Genomic DNA, 21,102 nt, shown 5'->3' with positions numbered 1-21,102 from the left:
GCCATCACCACCCAGCTGTATCCAATTTCTTCAGTCTTAGGCTGGTTGTGTAAATCTGTTCCATTTCTGAGGTTATGTCAGGCTATACACAGATGGCTTATGTACATAAGTCTGTAATAAAAAGGAAATATCCCAACAGACCATTTTTCTTTTACTATTTGCTGTTTCCCCCATCTCGATCCAGAAAGTATCCCTAGAAAAATGGATGAAGGAGGGAGATGGGCTTAGGTTCATGACCCAAAGCAAGGAAAAAAATGAACGTGGAGGTCTGTGTTCTGTCTCTGTGTCGAGCCCTGTGCTGAGCTCTTGTGGGAATAGGGTCATGAGGACCGTAATGCACACATGGACATGCAGCCTAGGTGACAGGAGTGTCATCAAGTGGTAGAGACAGGATCTGAACCCTGATCAGACTGATGCCAGAGCCCAAGCTCATGGTGCTTTTGTTCCTGTCTGGTACAGATAGAATACTGTCACACAGGTCTTCAATTCCCTTTGTTCTGCCACCATCGATGCAGTGGCTCAGCGAATGAGACTTTCACCCTTGCCTGGCAGGCTCACCACTGGCCCTTACATACATGCTTTCTGAGAACTTTCTGTCTCTGCCTGTCTCTTGGCTGGGACAAAGCAACTTCTTGTAGGTGGACTTTTCTGTCCTGCCAACCAGTTTCCAAATAACCACATGGAAACTTCTCATTGATTAATTGTTAATACTTGGCCTCTAACTTAGGCTTGTTACTAACTAGCTCTTCTAACTTAAATTGACCCATATTTCTTATCTACTCTCTGCCACATGGCTGTACCTATTTTCAACATGGCACGTTCATCTTGCTTTTCTCTGTGTCTCCTTGAGACTCCCCAGACTCAGCCCTTCTTCTTCTCAGCATCCTCCTAGTCTAGCTCTCCTGCCCAATCCCTTCCTGCTCGGCTATAGGCCAGTCAGCCCTTTATTAACTAATGAGAATAATACATATTCACAGTGTACCAAGATTATTCCAGAGCAAGTTCTAGATATCAAAGATGTCTGGCATTTCCAATGCCTCCCAGTGCTCCTGAACTGGTTCAAAGACTTCAGAGATCAGGCCTGGACCAATCCGTGTGACTCTGAGAAGAGGGGAGTGAATGGACCCAGGAGAGAGCATCACAAGGGCTCACGTTGAACGACTGGGAGGAAGAGGTCACGTGTTAGGAAGGACTCCTGCTCTGTTCTTCTAAAGGGCTGGAGCAAGGGCCCATCTTCTTTGACTACCCAGTGTGTCTCTTTCTTCTCTTAGTCTTCATTACACTTCCATTCTGGGTTACCATGCTTCTCTTGGCCTTTGTTTGGGAGTCAAAGATTGTGTTCAAACTTGCACTAAGACCTGAATCCACAGTCTCAATTTTCTTTTTCTTCTTTTTTTATTCCCCCTTCGGTTTTTCAAGACAGGGTTTCTCTGTAACTTTGGACCTGGAACTATCTCTTGTAGACCAGGCTGGCCTCGAACTCACAGAGATCTACCTGCTTCTGCCTCCCGAGTGCTGGTATTAAAGGCGTGTGCCACCACTGCCCGGCCATAGTCTCAATTTTCACACCTTAACTAGGACCTCATTTGCTCCACGCCTTCCTGGTGCCTTGAAAGATGAGGCACTCTCTATCTCCCGTCTTACCACACTGCAGCTATTTCCTCAGAGTAGAAGTTTCTGGAGAGCACAGACACTATCATCTTTTGCTACTCCCAGCTGTAGGCTCAAGGCCATGCACACAGTAGGCACTCGATGAGCATTTGCTGAGAGAATGAAGACAGGTGCTCTAGACGTCATTAGATGAGCTCTGCCTAACACAGCTTGTTTTCCTAAGTCCCAAACATTCACTTCTCCATGGTGGAGCATCTTCCCCTTTGGGGAGGAAGAAGTCAGGAAGTTCCAATTCATAGTTAAAGCTTAACCCTTGGATAGATCAGACCCTGTGGTTCAAAACCTAGACTCCTGCAGAAATGCAGGCAGAGGGCAAGGGAAAGGAAGGGGTCCCAGAGAAGTAGAGGCAATGGGAAGGCACAATGGCCTCTGAGCACGGAGTCACTGCTCAAGGCAGCTGTCAGGATTAGCGAGAGTACATTTTTCTTGTTTCCCAGGGTGCACATGCCTCGGACTCTATCCACCTCAGCCTTGCTGGTATCTGGAGCTAGACAGGACTTGGTTGTGGGTTGCTCCTGTTCATTGTTCTGCAGTAGCATGAGTTGCATGGTTTCTTCCCCCAAATTCAGACCCACTTGGAACTCCCAAGGTGACCCTTGGTTAGGACAAGGGTGTTCACAGGTGTAATCAGAACAGAGTCTGGGCATGAAATACTTACGGATCTGGAGTTGGCTCTTAATGTAATGTTGTGTAATATTTCTAGTTTTTGATTAAAAAGGAAATGAAGGGCTGATGAGATAGATAATGAAGGGCTTGGTGGGTAAAGGCTCTTGTCTTGCCCCAGCCTGATGACTTGAGTCCAATCCTCAGGACCCACATGGTGGGAAGAGAAAACCAAACCCCATAAGTTGTCCTCTGACCTCCACATGTGCACTGTGGCACACACATTCATGAACACAACTAATCACTTAAAGGAAACATAAAAAATAAAATTAAAAAGGAAAAATAAACAAACTTATTTAAGAAAGCAGAGGACACAAAGATACTGGGCAAGAGAGGGGGAGAGGCATGATGTGGGGTGATGTAGCCATAAGCCAAAGACCCCCAAAGAGAGCAAGGAGCAACTGGAAGCCAGGAAATTGGGAAAAACTCTTCTCTAAAGGCTTCAGAGGGAGAAGAGCACTGACACCTGACTTTGGAATGTCTCGTCTTTGGAACTGTGAGGTAACCAATCCCTGTTGCCTAAAGGATCGTTTGTTATGAGGGTTCTAGGGAGTTAATAAGGACAGCAATTCTAGCACCACCTTCAGATGCCCGCAGCATCCTCAGGTACTACAAGAGCAGCTCAGATATTTCCAGAGGTCTCCTGGGTGGTGGCGGTCCCACCTACTCACCCACTTCAGACCAAGAGGGCGGGTGGATTAAAGGCTGGAGGGGAGTGAGGTGAACTGAGGTTTACATTTCAGCCCCGCCCAGAATGGCTACGTGATGATGCTGGGCAAGTTGCTTAACTTCTTCACCACGTCCTCATGAGTGAAACAGGGCACACGGAGGCGCCTGTATCTCGCAGAATCATCAGTGCTGATGCAACAAGGTGATGTGCAGAATGTGTTCCTCACAGCATCGAACACACAGCTATCACTGAACAAACAGTAACGATTGGTGTACGTGCGTTTATTAAGCAATAGTAATATTACCTAATGGGTGACAAATACACACAGGGCTAACAATGGCGATTTCCACTCTTATTATTCAAATCCAGCAAGCTGAATCATTCAGTCATGCAATGACCTGTGCCGTGAGCGGCCTCCACACCCATCACCTTGGCAACGGCTCTTCCAGGTGGAGGTGATGCTGGAGTGTCCGTCCTGGTTTCATGTCTTCTACATACTATTCCTCATCCCATCCTGTGGATCATAGAAGTCTTGTGAGATGCATAGAGTAGTCACTGATTTTATACAGGTGGAAACCAAGGGGCAAAACCACTGGGAGGTTTACCCAAGCTGAGACAGACAGCCAAGCCGTGGGTGGAACCCTGGCCTATTAAAACAATCTACACCTGGGGCTGGGGAGAACGGTACAGGGGGCTAAAGTACTTGCTGCACAAGCATGAAGCTTTGAATTTAGATCCCAAACGTCTGCATATGAAAGCTAGGCAAGGACACAAGGGGGTGCTGGTAACGTCGATGCTGGGGGCAGAGGCAGAGAGAGCAAAAGAATAGCTGAGGCTTGCATGTCAGGCAGCCTACCCAAAAATCAGCAAGGTCTGGGCACAGTGAGAGTAACAGCACATGGCACTTGCTTCCAGGAAGAAACAGGAGGATCATGAGTTCAAGGCCATCCTTGGCTATATATGTAATTCAAGGTCAATCTGGGCTACAGGAGACCCTACCTTCAACAAACAAACAAAACGCAAACAAAAGTAGAAAAAGATGATTGGAAGCTGATTCGAAGGACAAGGGAATGAAGCAGCAGTCCATGAATTATTGCAGCGATGGGCTATGCGTGTGAGCGCCTCTACATTCCAGGACCTTCTTTAACACTAATGAACGTGCATGAGAGGTTGTCTGGAACTGAGAAAGGAGCAGAAAGGAGGAGATAGACTTGAAAGGAAACTGAATCCAAAAAAAGGCCAAGGGATGAGCCATGTGGTCATTTGAGGGAAGAGTGTCCTTTGTCCTGGCAAGGGAACCGTCAGGGTAAAGTCCAGAGGCAGGAACCTGTCTGGCCTTTTTGAGGGAACTGCCAGGGAACCCAGTGACTACAGAGAATTAAGTCAGGAGATCTAGGTAAGAACTGAGGCAGGAGAAGAAATAGCAGGGCAACTAAGAGGGTGCACCCTCAGAAGGCACTCTGGATCCTACCCTGAGCCAGACAGGAAGTTACCCGGAGTTCTGGGCCAAGGAGGCATGACCCGTTTTATGTTTAACCTGAGCCTTTGCTGAGGGGTGGATACACTGCATGGCATGAAGGAAGAAGGAAAGCCTTTTCTCTTGGCTTCCCTCCCTCACATCCCCCCCACATTCCCCTCTCTCCCTTAGTCTTTTCTTGCTTCTCACCTTCCCCCTTCCCCGTCCTGTCCCTCCCTTCCTCCTCTCTTACAGCTTTATCTACACATCACAAGTGCACAGTGAGGGCAACAGCAGTCGGTTAGCTAAAAGATAATGGGGGTTGAGACCGTGGTGGCCGCCGCAAGAAGACGTTACAAAGAACCAGCGAAATCTGGTGAGAGATCAGACGTGGTGCTGAGGCAGGGGCATTCAAGGGCTGCTCTAGGATGACTCCCGATTTGCTAAACTGAGCTCATGGGAGGATGAAGTCATCATCTGCTAAGATGAGAGAGAATGTGCCAAGAGTGGGTTTGGAGGGAGAGGAAAAAAAAAAAGATCACGCTTTAGTGGGAACACGTGAAGTTCGACATGCCTGTCACACAGCCAGGAGCAGATGCTAAGTATGCAAGGGGAGGCTGAGTGTGCAAGGCTGGAGTGGAGAAGAGAGCACATTTACCTTCTGATTGTACTGATTTATAATTGATATACCGCAAACTTACATACTAAAAACTATATGGTGTCTGTCTTTGGGTTTCTATTGCTGTGAAGAGACACCATGACCACAGCAACTTTTATAAAGGAAACATTTAATTGGGGTGGCTGGCTTACAGTTTCAGAGGTTCAGTCCATTATTATGACGGGGAGCATGGGTGCTGGAGAAGTAGCTGAGAGTCCTACATTTTGCAGGACTTTGAGAGTCCTACCTCTTGCAGGACTCAGACACTTGGCCGTATCTTGAGCATGGGAAACCTCAAAGTCCGCCCCCACAGTGACACACTTAAACAAGGCCACACCTACTCCAACAAAGCCACACCTCCTAACGATGCCACTCCCTATGAGCTATGGGGACCAATTACATTCAGACTACCACAGTGTCCAACTTGGTATGTTCTAGTCTGTTTATATCCATGGTGTATGTTCCTGTTCCTTGTGTGGTCCTCTCCATAGTCCTGTCTCACTGTATACTCAGGTTCCAGGCAGCTACTGATCTGTTTCTGTTGTTATAGACAGTATGCGTTTTCTAGAATTCCATAGGAGTCTACTCAGCATGAATCTCCTGTGGTCTGACTTCTCTCACTCTTACTCACATTCCTTTTTTTCCTTCTTCTTCCAAAACAGTTTCTCTGTGTAGCTCTGGCTGTCCTGGAACTCACTCTGTAGACCAGGCTGACTTCGAACTCAGAGATTCACCTGCCTCTGCCTCTCAAGTGCGTGCGCCACCCCCGCCTGACTTGAAAAGTTTCAAGGCCATGTGAACATTCCTGTCTTTGGACTTGATGCCTTTAATGGACCTACGTTCCTCCTTTTGGGTGAGCATCTCAGGGTGGCATGTCTGGGTCACATGGTAAGAAGTATTTTAGATCCTTAAGAAACTGCGGAATGGCTGTCCAAGGGGCTGTATCCTTCTACATTTGGACTAGCAGCGGGAAGCTTCATCGACTGCTTGATCTTATCGGGCTTTTGAAGTGCTATGCCCTCTACTAGTTTATTGGTAAGTTATAGCTTCCCTGCACATTTCCATGAAGAGGGAAATGCTGAGCACCTGCTGCTTTGTGGGTGGTCCATACATACAGAGCTATGTGCTCCGTGTGGCAGTTCGGTCAAGAACAGACCAAATCTATGATGAGGTCCCATAGGCAGCAATGAGCTGACCCTACGTTATTGTAGCCATCCCAACATCATAGTGCAATGCATTATTGGCATGTTTGTGATGCTTTGGTGTGCTGCCAACGCATAACAATATAGCAATATGACTGTGTATTATACATGTTTAATAATGATTTAATTTAACAACTGTTATGTTGGTTTAAGTAAAAAGTAGACTTTTTTCATTGTTAGAGTATATTCTTTCCGCTCACATAAGGAACTTTAGTGTAAAGCAGCACGCTGTGCTCTGCCAGCAGCGGCTTTGTGGGCTTTGTGTTTACCCCATCGACCCATCGCTGGGCTGCATCTCTCTGGTGTTTGACTTGACATGGGGATGTTTTGCTCATGGCCATGGGTGAGGTAGGCTGAACTATGAATATTTACAACCTTAGCCCGGGAGTGCAGCAGGCCGCCTAAGTTTGTGTAAGTACACTCTATGGTGTTTGCCTAATGATGCAATAGCCCAACAACCCGTTTTCCAGTGTTTCTTTATTGCTAAGCAACAAAAGACAATGTTCATCTCTCTCTCTCTCTCTCTCTCTCTCTCTCTCTCTCTCTCTCTCTCTGTCTGTCTGTCTATCTATCTACCTACGTACGTACGTACGTACGTACGTACCTATCTATCTATCTATCTATCTATCTATCTATCTATCTCTATCATCTATCTATGTATCTATCTATCTATGTATGTATCTATCTATCTATCTTTGAGACGGGTCTCAGGTAGCCTAGGCTAACCAATAACGTCCTATGTGCCTGAGGATGACCTTGAACTTGTGCTCCTCCTGTCCCCTTTGCCAGTGCTGGGATTACATGTGTGTGCCACCACACTCAGCTTGATTGTGCAATGTATTTACATATTCTTATACAACTTAGAAGTTTGATCACAAATACAATCTAGGTACGAATATATACAGTATCTTTTCTCTCCCTCTTCCCCCTTAAACAGAAAAAAAAAATCAAAATGTCCCTCATGGCCTTCTTGACCCTCTTATTGTTTTAAACAGACTGCAGCTCAGTCTTCTGAAACCCTTTGGGCTGCAGTGTATCCACTAACAAATCTCAGGAAAGAATTCCTACTGCTATTTCTGGTGGACTCCAGGTAGTGAGGAAGTGTCGTGTTGATGGACTATAACTGGCTTTAAGATGACCAGGAAGGGGACTTCAGCAACCTGAAGGTCACTGGGAAACTATGCAGAGACAAACCCTGTCAACAAGGTATGAGCTCCTTCATTAAAGCTTCTGGAGAAGGCCACACATCACAGGGGACCCACTTACGGCTGCGGGTCAGGATGGCCTCTGTTAAAGTACCAATGGCAGAGCACCTACCGGAGGTCTCCTTGCTTCTCTCTGGCTTGGACCACACTATAGTCAATCATGCAAGAGAGACCTCCCCAAACTTCAACGCCAACTTCCAATCGCGGAGTTCTGGTTTTGACAGCTGTCACATTTGCTCTGGGTTTACTCCAGCTGGAGAATTTTGAAAACGTTTGACGGTTTAAAAGAGAACACCACCTGTGGAATCCTTGGTAAAATCCCTATTGCCGTCTCATCCATAATTCACCAGGGACAAGGCTTTCTCTGGAATTTTTCCTTCTTGACTCTAGTTGCACCGTTTTCTAAGTCCTAACAGCAGAAGGTTCTTTCCTTCCGCCCTCCCTTCCTTTTTTTCCTTTTATAGGGGCATCTTAGGGACAGCACGCTACACTCCCAGCCAACATAAAGAATGAATTTTAGTATTAATGTATCATGCCAATTTAGTGACATATTAATTGTATGAATTAAGGTTTATGTTTTCCAAACTAACCACACCTTGAAACTCACACTGCTCTACATGTATTTAATTGTTTAAAAGTGGTTTCCAATTACAAATCATAAAACTTACCATCTTAACCACCTTTAGGTGTATCAGAGAATGATGTTGCTGTCGTCCTCCCAGGCTGCAATTTGTTGGGTCTCCGTTATCTTGCTAACTACAAACCATTAAAGTGTGCAAAAGGTCTTCACCACACATCACCCCAGGATACTAAAGACGCACTTGTCTCGAACTCATAATTATTTTAAAACCAGACACAATTTCTCTTTCTCTTCAAGCAATGAGAGACATTGCAAATATTACAAAAACTGCAGCTAGCATGTATGAGGCTGCACGCAGTGAACACGGACTATGCCACGGGCAGAGACTTCTAGCTTTCTGGGCCTGGAGTTTCTGGCTGGAAGGATAAATAGAATTATTCATTACAGGGTCTTTGCAAAGATTTGCATGAAATAGCCAAGGACAGAGGAAGTGCTGAGCAAACTAGAGTTGTTGTGAGTACCAATTTAGGAGTGATAGAGAAATGAGGTAGATAGCGCTCAGACTTTAGGGCAGTCAGCAGCATTGCTCCACCTCCGTTGCGCAAGGCGCAAGGAAGGGGCAGGACCACTGAAGCCCCGCCCCTATAAGCGGCGTTCAGTTGTCTGGGCAACGCGCCGCCGGGTCGCTGCTAGAGTGACGCGTCTTGCTGAAGGCTCCCAGAGCACACTAGGCTGAGAAATGTCTGAGGAGGACTCCGACAACGCGGTCACCGACTCCCAAACGGAGGAGGATGGCGAGCTGCCTGTCATCCAACTGTGCGGGCTGGTGGAGGAGCTCAGGTATCGGTATCGTGGGCTTTTGAGGTCTCAGCTGCAGCCCGCAGACCACCCAGGCCTACGCCGAACCCCGCGGGAGCGCAGCCCGTTACGTGAAGAAGGAACTTCTTTGCCTGCTTACCCTTGCTTCTTGCCTAATCCTGATCTGACAAGCCTCTGATGGAGCCAGGACAAGGTGGAGGGGGGCAGGGGAGTCAGGTAGCCTTGCAAAGACCAGAGAGGATTTGGCCTGGTGTGTCTCCCTGGTGCCAAGCAGCTGGTCCCCCAGTCTGCATCAAGTGGCCTCCTAAGCCCTTTCCAAAGTTTGTATGAAAAAAGAAAAATTAAATGGCAGCTGGGTAGAAACGAAGCTATTGAAATGATTTGCTTGAGGCTTCGTGGGCTGAGTGAGGCTTTAAGCACAGAGACTGTGAGGAACCATTGGCCCAGCGCTCTGTCTTTTCTACAGCCTGATTTCTACCTGCAGCAGCAAGTTAACTGGATACGAAGATTCCATGATGTAGCTGAAGTTCCATGTCCAATGTATTGATCTGAAACGGTATCCTGTCTCTGGCAGCCTGAATAGGCGTTGCTTCTATAAATAGTCAACACTAGATTCTAGAGACCAGTACTAATGCTGCCGTTTTGAGTGTCTGTCATATGCCACAGCCTTATGTATGATACAACAATCCTAGGAGGTCCACACTCTCTGAAGTTTCCTTCCTTAAGGTCCTGCAGCAGAGGTTCAGGCCCAGGGACCTGTGGAGTGCTCCACTGAGAATACCATATGTGCTTAAAAGGCAAGGTGCCTTGATTGCCCTCTCCTTCTCATTAGGCTTCTGTACTAATCTCAAATTCAGGAGTTAGTTTAACAGCACACCTAGTTTAACACACTGTCTCTTCTACATGTGTATTTGTGGATGTGCATACAGATAGAATGGGAAAGTTCAGTCGCTAGTGGTAGACTCCTATTGGTTCGATGCCAGTACTAATCTCTCTCTCTCTCTCTCTCTCTCTCTCTCTCTCTCTCTCTCTCTCTCTCACACACACACACACACACACATACACACACACACTAAAGTTGTGCATGGCGGCTCACATCTTTAGTCCCAGAACCACTGAGGCAGGTGGTTTTCTGTGATTTCAAGGTCAGGCTGGTTTCCATAACACAAGTTCCAGGCTAGCCAGGTCTACACGATGATGCCCTGGATCTTAGCTTCCTTTCTATTGCTGGGACAAAACACTATGAACAAGGCAATTCATAAAAGAAAGCATTTAATTTAGGGGCCCATGGCTCCAGAGGCTTAGAGTTCATGATGTTCATGGTAGGGAGCATGGCGGCAGGCAGGCAGGCATGATGCTGAAGCAGTATCTGAAAGCTTATATCTGACCCACAAGCACAGGGCAGAGAGCATGCAGTAACTCGGAATGGCATGGGCTTTTGAAACATCAAAGCTCACCCCTAATGACACACCCCCTCCAGTAGGGTCACACTTCCCAATCCTTCCCAAACAGTGCCACCTGCTAGAGACTAATCATTCAAATACCTGAGCCTGGGGGGGGGGGATTCTCATTCAAACCACTATACATTGTCTCTAAACAAATAAACATAAAAGGCCAGTTTCATATACGAGAAGTAGTACCTTGTATCTAAGATGTATCTTGGCGTATACAAGCTAAGTAGATTTGCCATCTCTCGTTTGAAAACCACAATTCAAAGACTTCTTCGTTTATGATAACCATCCAATGGAATCTCGAAACTGTTGGGCGATGCCAATCAAAGAGCAGAGAAACAAAAGCCACCATCTGAAGATGGGGGTGTGTGTCTAGATAGCTTCGAGAAAGTTGTTTATTCAGGAGCACTTTTACAAGCGAGTTAGATGATATCTGAGGATGGGACCAGCAATAACAGTCATCAATAGGACACCAGCACTCTGAATTTTGTGACTCGTTAGACACAATAACCAAGAGATCCAATACTGTCAGCAGTGCATGGCCAGAAGCTGTCCTCAGGCCGTTGCGCTCCTTGCCCCTACCTTTTAAGAAAGGCGCTATTATTATACCCATTATAGGTGAATACAGGAAGACCCCAAGAAGCTGCATGTCTTACAGAAGGCCGTGTGTGACCAGTAATGTACTAAATACTGATTATTTTGGGGGGTGCTATTCATAGAATTGACTTAGGTACCTTGTATCTTACAGCTATGGAAACTCTGCTCTCAAAACAGAAACAGAGATGTTTGAGAAATACTACTCTAAACTGGAACCCAGGGACCACCGGATGCCACGGTTATCAGAAATTAAATTATCAGCAGCGGAACTTTCACAGGTACACAATGAAAGCTGAAAAATTATCTCATCCTGTTTGCCTCTGTAAATGCAAATAGTGTTGGTGTATCTGCCTTTGGTGTGCCTTCTTGGGTCAGGGGGTCATGGGACTTTCTCCCTGCCCTACTCGGATGATTCCTTCCCTTGCAGTTTCCTTTCAAGTGAGAGAACCCCATCCACTTGGTAGCTGACTCTTCTAGAATACCTTAGTTTATCCAGAAGAATTCCTCAAAGGCTGTATGATAGGCAAGCACTCTACCCCCCCCCCCCCCAAGCTGCTACATTCCTGGTCCTTGGGGTTTTGTTTGAGACCTGGTCTTACTATGTAGCCTAGGCTGACCTAAAACCCTGTGGCCTTCCTTTCTTGGCCTCTCAGGTGCTGGGATTACAGGTTTGTGCTACCATACCAGATTTATCTCAAAGGGCCAATTGAAGGAGGGTTATTTTTTGAGGATGAAAAAAAAACTTACTGTGAGATTCACACCTTATCCGAACCACTTTCTATGATCATTGACTTTAAGGGCCTAGAGAATTCACTATTCTTGTCTGTTTTGCTAAATATGGTGCCAAGATAGATTACTCTTCTGTGTTCATGCAGAAGCCCTGAACTGTAAGCCTTCCCTGGCCGATAGCTGAGGAATTCTAAAATTCCTTTCCTGGGGAGATGTGAACCGTAACTATTCTATCCTCCTAAGGTTCCAGCACAAACCAAAGTATGAATCTACCACAGTTTGCCCTAGGGAGCCAGTGAGTTCATTGGGCTTATTTACAGAGCATGGGTGACCCCCAAGTCTTCACCCAGTATGCTCTCTGTAGCTGCATAGGTGGAGCCCCCTGTTCTATCCTCCCCAGTCTCTATACTCTTGCCTCTTCTGGAGACCTCATGCAATTAAGGCAGAATTGCCTGGAAGTGGCTGGGAGGAGTGGCCAGAAACTTGGGTGAGGGTCCAGCCACCCTCTCTGTTCCTTCTGTGAGGGAATATCAACAGTCCACAGGCAAGATTGTGACGGACTCTCCAAAGTACATACAGCTGTTCTCTTGGATACAGCAACAGTTTGGTTAGTTCGTTACAATATTGGTCCGCAGCATTTCTACCTTCGAGATATTTCTGATATATTTCAACTCATTGTCAACCATAAGCCTTGTGATAGTTAGTGCAGGGCCTTAGGATGACTCAGAAAAATGTCGTTTCAGGCCTAATGTCCAATATCCTTTCACCATGTCTTCTCCCTGCCTCCAACCTCCATTCAGAGCTTCTTGTAGGTCTCAGAGCTCATTCTCATGACTTCCTAGGGCTGATTTATCTCCACTTCCTCTCTGACCCCGACTTGGTTTTGCTTGGATTACAGTTCCGGAGCAGGCGTAAATCCAAGGCCCGTGCAGGTCTGGATCGTACATCAGGCCTCTCTGTAGACCAGAAGCTTGAACTTGTACAGAAGGAGCTGGAGGACACAAGAGAGGAAATACGGCACATGCGGGCCAATGCAGAGCGGGACCTGCAGCACCATGAGGTACTCCCTCCTCCCTGGGCTGCTCCTCTTCACCTGGGGGGTGTGCATGTCTTGCTGGTCCTTGAGAAGAAACCCAAGGAGAATGAGACAAATGAGGACTGAAGGACTAACCTCTACAGAACTTACCAGTTGGTGTGTGTGTGTGTGTGTGTGTGTGTACGTCAGTGTGTGTGTACAACAGTCTTTAAACTTGTTTCAATATAAAATATCGAAAATGCTCCAGCATAGAGAACTATCATCACCAGTGACACCCAGCTATGACACTCATTGGCGTAAGACTACCCCCGTTCCCCTTTCCTCACTGGGATGCTAGGAAGTAAACTCTAGGTGTATTGTTCACTGTAAGTATTTTATCATCTGTCTCTAAAATATGGTTCTTTTTCAAAGGCATAGCCATGGGCTGGAGAGATGGTTCAGTGGTTAAGAGCATTTGTTTCTTTTGGAGAGGACCAGGATTCAGTTCAATTCCCAGCACAACATGGTGGCTCATAACCATCTGTAACTCCAGTCCCTGGAGATCTGATGCCCTCTTCTGATCTTTGAGGGAACCAGGCACATATGTGGTCTACATACATACATGCAAGCAAAGCACTTAGATACATAAAAATATTAAAAAACCCATAACCACAATGACTATTCAGACCCTCAAGTTTTTGCAATAATTCTTTAATAATAAGAGGGGTTTAAAGTTTAAGTGAATGAATCGTGTACAAATGCCCAAGTCAGCCTTCATATACCACACGCATAGTCATGGACACGACTTCTAGACTCCAACACAGCCTCCCCATCAAACCCGATAAAATCAGCCCTCCAGTGAGGAAATAATCCTGTTCATTTGGTTTCCCATGGGATGAAGTTATTAGCTTGCCTTTGGCACAGGACTTGGCAGGGCCTTGAAGAAGGATGCCCTTTGCTTGAGGCCAGGCCAGGAGGAGCAGCACAGATGAGGTGAAAGTCAAGGAAGTGATGTCGGCCCAAGCTTGGCAGACTCTCATATTAAGGAGCCCTGTTTGGGAATCAGGTCAAGTAGGGTAATGAGGCCTGAGAACTGGGCAGGGGGTTTATCAGACCTTCTATGTCTTAGAAAGCCGGATCCCCCTGGGGATAACTGAGCAGAAAAGCAACATGCTAAAAGTGGCATGTAAGGAATCTGGTGCTCCTACATGGGAAGGCTAGAGTTTGGGATGTCACCGAAGATGCTGTTTCCTGTTAGCAAACCAGGAAAGACTGGAACAGAATGATTTCCTGTGTGACCTTTCTCATGTTACCCTTTAAAAGTAGGTGTGTATATTCTTCAATGTTCAAAGAAGTCCATATTTGTTATAGAATATTTTACTTTTTTAAGATTTATTTATTCTTATTTTTTAAGTGTGAATGATTGCCTGTATGTATTTCTGTGCATTTCATGCATATGTGGTGCCCCTGGAGGCCAGAAGAGAGAGTCAGGTCCTCTGGAACTGGATTTACAGAGAATTATAAGCCAACATGTGAGTGCTGGGAATATACCAAGGGTTCCCTGAAGGAGCAATCAGTGCTCTTAACTGCTCTCCCATCTCTCCAGCCCCATTATAGATCATCTTAAAATGTGCTATATTTTAATATTCTATATCTTTTTTTTTTTTGGTTTTTCGAGACAGGGTTTCTCTGTGTAGCTTTGGAGCCTGTCCTGGAACTAGCTCTTGTAGACCAGGCTGGCCTCGAACTCAGAGATCCGCCTGCCTCTGCCTCCCGAGTGCTGGGATTAAAGGCGTGCGCCACCACCGCCCGGCTAATGTTCTATATCTTACATACTGTTTTAGCATGTTGTTTTCCTGCTCAGTTATCCCCAGTGGGATCCGGCTTTCTAAGACACAGAAGGTTTGATAAACCCCCTGCCCAGTTCTCAGGCCTCATTTTCCTAATCGACCTGATTCCCAAACAGGGCTCCTTAATATGAGAGTCTGCTAATATAATATAATTAATATAATATAACATAATATAGGTAAGCTAAAGGAACATTTGAAAACACAGTGCTGCCATCTTAGCAGAAGTAACTACTCTCACTTGGATTTATCTCCTAGAGTTCAGATACATTTCTGTATACATATGAATTTCCTTTTAAGAGGTATTAAATTCTCTCATGAAGTATACCTTTTGCTTAACATTGTCTTTCTATGTCATTATCCATTTCTTCCTTATCTGTAGAGGACACGCTCCAAGTTGTCCTGTGGATTCCCAAAACCTTGGATAATGACAAATCATATACTGTATTTTTCCCTACATACATATAATAAAGTTTAACTTGTACACTGGGCATAGTACAAGATTAACAATAACTAATATAGAATAGGACAACTTTAACAATAAACGTTAATAAAATGCCAGCATCATTTCTTTTGCGTTTTGGGGGCCTTTGTTAAGTAAAATAAGGGTTGCTTGAACACAAACACTGGACTCTACCTTCTCCCCACAGTCAAGGGATAACCCCAGTGACCGCTAGTTGACCGACATGAGCATAGCGTATAGAACAGGATACCCTGGAGAAGAGATGACTTTGCGCCCCAGGTGGCACAGGATGCAAGTTTTATGCTATTTAGGATGATGCACAAATTAAACCTGAACTGGTTATTTCTTACATTTTCCGTTTAATATCTTCAAACGGCTCTTCTGCAGACCCCGAGCATGCAGATAAGGAAGGACTTCTGTGCATATATATATTCCTTTGTAGCACCTTTTCTTCAGGTGGCGCATGCGCGGAAGAGCGCTTTATCACTCCCCCCTCACTAGTTCGCCACCTCTCTGGATTTAACTGGGACTCGTGCTTTGCATTGCACCAGCTGGCGTTTTGGTGGTATTTGTTATTTCGAGGCAGGGGCTCACTTTGTAGCCCAGGCTAGCCTCAAACTCACGGCAGTCCTCTTGCCTCTTCCCCTCAGCTGCTTGGATCACAAGCGTGCACCGCCACACCCAGGTTTTCTTGCCATCTTTCATATGGCTTGACCTTTAGTGGATAATACTCCCAGCATGGGAATAGTGACAGAGATAATTGGTCTTGTTTTCGTCGGCTTGCCAGATTCTGTGGATGCTTCAACTTCCAAGGCGTGTTTAAAAATAATAGTTGTCATAGAATCAGCTTCGCACTTGAAGATACCTTTCTTAGCCCGAGAAGAAACACCCGCCTGAGACAGAGGCAGTGGGGGCTTGAGTAGCCTTAGACGATGTGCTGTTGGGAGTTTTTGGAAATTCTTCTCTCTTGGCTGACCCTTCCAGGCTATCATCGAGGAAGCTGAAATTCGATGGATTGAACTTCAGAGAGCAGTGCATGAATTTGAAAAAGATATTCTGAAAACCATATCCAAGAAGAAAGGGAGCATTCTGGCCACTCAGAAAGTGATGAAGTACATCGAGGATATGAACCGCCGGAGGGTGAGCCGCTTGCAGAGCTTAGAATTAAAGAATCCATTCTTTTTGTTGTTTGTTTGTTTTTTGAAACAGGATTTCTTTATGTAATGGCCCTGGCTATCCTGGAAGTCACTTTTTAGGTCAGGCTAGCCTCGAACGCACAGAGATTCATCTGCCTTTGCCTTCCAAGTACTGAGATTAAAGACTGTGCACACCTTTAATCCTGGTACTAAGGAGACAGAAGGAGGTTGATCTCTGTGAGTTCGAGGCCAGCCTGGTCTACATAGCAAACCCCAGGACAGCTAAGACTGTGTAGAGAGACCCTACTTCAAAAACAAAACAAAACAAAACAACAGAAAGAAATCAATTCTTATGGCAATGACACAGAAATGGCCCACATGCTGCAGCCTCTGCCTTAGTAATCACTGCTGTCATTATCCAGCTTCCCTGACAAGACAGCAATGCCCGTGGGGTCAATAAACCATTCTAGAGACAGTTTCAGGGACCATCATCTACTTAATATCATGTGACCTATAGGAAGTCTAAGGACCGTGATTGGTTAGCATATTACCTCAGATTGGATGGTGAGCAAGCGCTCTAAACACCAGGGAGGGTCTCTATGCCAAAGAAGACTCCTCTGCAGGCCAGCTACCAGCTGCTTGCTCTGCTTCAGGATTCAGAGTTCTGGCTTCAGGAGCACGGTGAGCCATGCTTCATATTTAGTGTGCCAGGTAGGTTGGCCGCCGGGTTATGCCTGTATTTTCTCCTACACTCCACCATAACACTTCCACATATATAAAATACTTTTTAATGTCCAAGTGTGTGTATGTGTCTAAATTTAAAAAAAAATTATGTGTATGGGGTTTCTTTTTGTTTGTTTTGCCTAGATATATTTATGCGTGCCATGTGTATGGCCTGGTGCTTGTGTGGGCAAAAAGAGGGCATCAGATCTCCTGAAACTGGAATTATGAATGGTTGTGGGTCTCCTCATGGGTGTTGGGAATCAAACCCGGGTCCTCTAGAGGAGCAGCCAGCACTCTTAAGTACAGAGCCATCTCTTCAACCTCTTACCCTCAAAGCGCATATTTTACATAAAGCAAAACCTAAAGGAAACGACAACCAACTGGGCAGGATGAGTATTTGTGTTTCCTCTTGCTTGTTATCTGTTTCACGATGTATGCGTTTCCTTGAGAAAGGTGTGAGCTAGTCAGGTTGCTGCATAGGCTGAGACAGGTCCCCCTCAAGCACTTTTCACCTCCTTCCTGTAAGGAGGGGGACTCGGACACAAGAGAGGAAGGGGAATTGGCTGAGGAGAGAATGCTTTCAATTGCAGAGAGCTGGTAGCGTGTTAAGCTTTGGACCCTGGGGTCAGTTGAGGGTCCTTAATCCTCTGAATGATAAAACTGCAGCCTGCCATATAAACAAACATCAAAGAGTCCCAAGATTATTTTACCAGTAGAGTCCCCTGTGGTAGCGCCAGACCCAAATAATGACAAATGCAGAGGCACTGTGACACTGGCATGGGGCCAACCCAGTTTCCTCTACATCTTGGCTTCTAGTGAAATGGCATCTCAGCACCGTTTGGGCAGAGTCGAGAGGGCTGAGGAGAAATGACCGAAGGCTAGGGCTCACGGTCTGGTTTGTAGGCCCAGATCTATTATTCAGAGCAACAGGGGTAAAGATGAGTAATTGATTAAAATGCTCTTTCTTTCTTTCTTTCTTTCCCTCTTTCCTTCTTTCTTTCTTTCTTTCTTTTTTTTTTAGGATAATATGAAGGATAAATTATGTTTGAAAAATGTTTCTCTCAAAGTTCAGAAGAAAAAGATGCTTTTACAATTGAGACAGGTATGTGTTTTTTTTTCTTTCTTTTTTAAAAGGTAGCCCTAGTATTATTTCCACTCAGCAGCTCTCCCACCCCTGACGAAGACTCCTGACGTAGTCACTGGGATCTTTTTTTAAAAAAAATTCAATTATTTAGTATACAATATTCTGTCTGTGTGTATGCCTGCAGGCCAGAAGAGGGCACCAGACCCCATTACAGATGGTTGTGAGCCACCATGTGGTTGCTGGGAATTGAACTCAGGGCCTTTGGAAGAGCAGGCAATGCTCTTAACCTCTGAGCCATCTCTCCAGCCCCTCACTGGGATCTTCGAACAGCTTACTTTACACAGTAGAAGAACTTGGCAGTTGTTATTGATTTAGAGGTCTAAGGAAGGGGAGATGTTGTAGCTTCATTTCTGAAATAAAGAAAAAGAAATTTAGGGTAGAAAGGATTTTTTTTTTTTTTTTTAGCTTATAATTCCAGGTTACAGGCCATCATTGTGGAGAAGTGGCAGGGACTTCCAACAGCTCATCACATCCACATCCACAGTCAAGAGCAGAGAAAGATGAAGAAGTACATGCTTGTTGACTTACTTGTGCTCAGCTGGATTTCTGCACTCAATACAGTTCAGGACCCCTGCCTTGGGGATGGTGCTACCCACAGTGGGCTGGCTCTTCCCATGTCAATTGGCCTAATTAAGACTCCCCCACGGGCTAGCCCAATGTAGACAAACCCTTGCTGAGACACTCTTCCCACATGAGATACTAGATAGTGTTAATTGGACATTTAAAGAGAACCCACACAGTAGACGATCTTGGCTTACCTGGTTGCACCCAACACCACTTCCCTTCTCTTGAGAGAAAGGAAAGAGGGTGAAAGGAAATATAATGGGGCAGGGGTCATGAGCCAAGGAGCACAGGCAACTTCTAGAAGCTGGGAAGAACAAAGAGAGGCTCTTACCAGGAGCCTCCAGAAGGAATGCAGCACTAATAGCATGATTTTAGCCCCAAACCTAGTCAGACCTTCAGCCTCCAGAATGTGGAAGTAATACACCTGTATGGTTTTAAGCCACTAGGTTTGCAGCAATTTGTGGCAGCAACCAGAAGAAACCAATATAGCTAGTGGGCAGGCAAATTCGAGGCTTTCTGTAGAGAAATGGCACATGTGGCTTTTTGAGGGATGTGGCTGGGTGGGCATCTTTTCACTGAGCAGGGTAAGTGTTTCAACAGATGACGTCAAGATCTCCCAGTTAAAGGACAGGAGGGCTACTGTGGTGCACAGGTTCTGGAACATGGTCCGTGACTTCATCCTTTCATTACCCAGTGTTTTTATCATTATATCAAATATGGGCACTGATGACATATGCCTCAGAGGTAGCCATGGGCAGTGGCTTGGGACTGGGCAGGACAGTGTTCATGTCAGGCAACTATTACTTAGTTGACTCAGGATCCAGAAAGACCTCGACAGACTGGAGCAGCCCTAATGTGACTAAGGAGAAATGCAAGACTCCCAAAATATCTGTGCAGGCACAGGCTTAGAGGAAGACTCTGTGACTATCAGCAGGGGCACAGGCTGTCCTAGAAACACGAACCAGAGCAAGGAGGGACTGGCTCTGCTCTGCCCTTGTCTGGGGCAGCACTGCCAACGTGAACTCCACAGTTGAAAGAAGCCAAGTTTGGCCATGGCAAGAGAAGGGAGACTGGCTATCTGTGCTTAGGGCTGTGGTGGAAAGGTGGAGCCAGTGAGGGCTAGAAGAAAGATCGCTGTCCAGGGGCTGCCTGCAGGTAGTGAGCTCCTGGTCTCCAGGGCTTCGGGTTCAGGCACGATGATGAGAAACTTGGAGGAAGAGTATATGGATGACCTTTAACCTGTATGCCATTGCTGCACAGAGAGGACAGAGATGTGAGCCCTATCCCTAAGTGTTCAGGCTAATGGAGCGTAATGCCTTGCCAGGGTGGGGCGAACACAGCTCTGTAGAAAGGGAACAGAGGTCTAAGGGCCTAGAATTGTGCTGTCAGAGGCTCAGTGGGGAGTGGGTTTGCTCTGGGTGCAGAAAACAGGCTATGCAGTATTGCTGGGTGAATGGTATCTGGATTTAAGGAAACTGACCCCACAAAAAAAGAGGGCATGGGCCTGAACAGAAAGTGGGAGCACAGTTTAGAGAGGGACCCCATATACACGCCTACAAAAATGTTCAGTCAAACAAGGGAAAGTTATGGGCAACCATTTGTGGGTTTCCAGGTTTAGAAGTTGAATTTATTTATTTGCTTTTGAGACAAAGTCTTGCCACATAAACTTACTATGGCTTCACTCTTCCTCAGCTTCCCAAGTGCTGAGATTGTAGGGTTATGACACCAAGCCCAGATTAAAAATCACTTCCAAATGACCTGCTTTTTAGTTTGCCTTCATAGCATTGTCAAAGTCTCCTAGGCCTGGCCCCAGGGCGCCTGTGTGCTGTGTCCTTCCCTTTGGTACTAAACTGTTACATCGCCATCTTTAGCTTTTCTGTGATATGTAGGTCCCTTGAGTCTGGAGGCATTGTGTTAACTTAATAATCAGCCCTGGTGCCTACTGCCATGCCAATGCCCAGGATGTTTTTGGCAAACGGTGGCAGGTCTCTGAAATCCCACCAGATTGCAGGTCAGGAGCTTAAATTAAAGATCACACCTGACCTTGCCTCTGTTCTTTGGGAATTCCAGAAGGAGGAAGTGGGCGAGGCCCTGCACGACGTCGACTTTCAGCAGCTGAAAATCGAGAATGCTCAGTTTTTAGAGACGATTGAAGCAAGGAATCAGGAGCTGATCCAGCTGAAGCTGGCCTCCGGGAACACCCTGCAGGTCCTCAACATCTACAAAGTAAGGCCCACCCCAGGGCCAGGCACCCTGCCAGGCTTCCTCCATCCACCTGCCCCACCACAGGGAGGTCCCTGAGCACACAAGCGGTCTGCCCAGACTACAGGCGTTTCCTGTTGTCCCCTGACTTCTCTTGATTTGGCAGCGCCGGGTCTCATAAAATCCCCAGAATGCTCTCACAGTCCTAACTGTCCGCTAGTCCCACCTGGGTGCCTTTTCCTTTTGAAAACATGTGTCTATGCTCTGGTCCCACCCTGACTGATTGAATTAGGGGGTGAGGGCCATG

General features: G+C 46.1%; 1 protein-coding gene across 3 annotated transcripts in view; it reads left to right on the top strand.

The window, feature by feature from the left end:
* Positions 1-8,789: 8,789 nt before the first annotated feature.
* The window catches only part of Ccdc113 (coiled-coil domain containing 113), a 28,047-nt gene continuing 15,734 nt past the window's right edge, over positions 8,790-21,102 (top strand). For 2 of the 3 annotated variants that reach the window (XM_038312904.1, XM_038312905.1), the window contains exons 1-6: positions 8,790-8,945; positions 11,124-11,250; positions 12,600-12,761; positions 16,011-16,166; positions 17,907-17,987; positions 20,664-20,819. In XM_038312904.1, the coding sequence (XP_038168832.1) occupies positions 8,845-8,945; positions 11,124-11,250; positions 12,600-12,761; positions 16,011-16,166; positions 17,907-17,987; positions 20,664-20,819 (783 nt within the window). In that variant the 5' untranslated portion in view covers positions 8,790-8,844. The remainder of the gene's footprint in view (positions 8,946-11,123; positions 11,251-12,599; positions 12,762-16,010; positions 16,167-17,906; positions 17,988-20,663; positions 20,820-21,102) is intronic. The other variant, XM_038312906.1, reaches the window with a different exon arrangement.

The sequence above is a fragment of the Arvicola amphibius genome, chromosome 15 (genome assembly GCF_903992535.2).
Source record: "Arvicola amphibius chromosome 15, mArvAmp1.2, whole genome shotgun sequence".
In the NCBI taxonomy this organism is placed as follows: Eukaryota; Metazoa; Chordata; class Mammalia; order Rodentia; family Cricetidae; genus Arvicola; species Arvicola amphibius.
The sequence above is the reverse complement of the archived record's forward strand: the minus strand, read 5'-3'. Positions and strand labels throughout refer to the sequence as shown.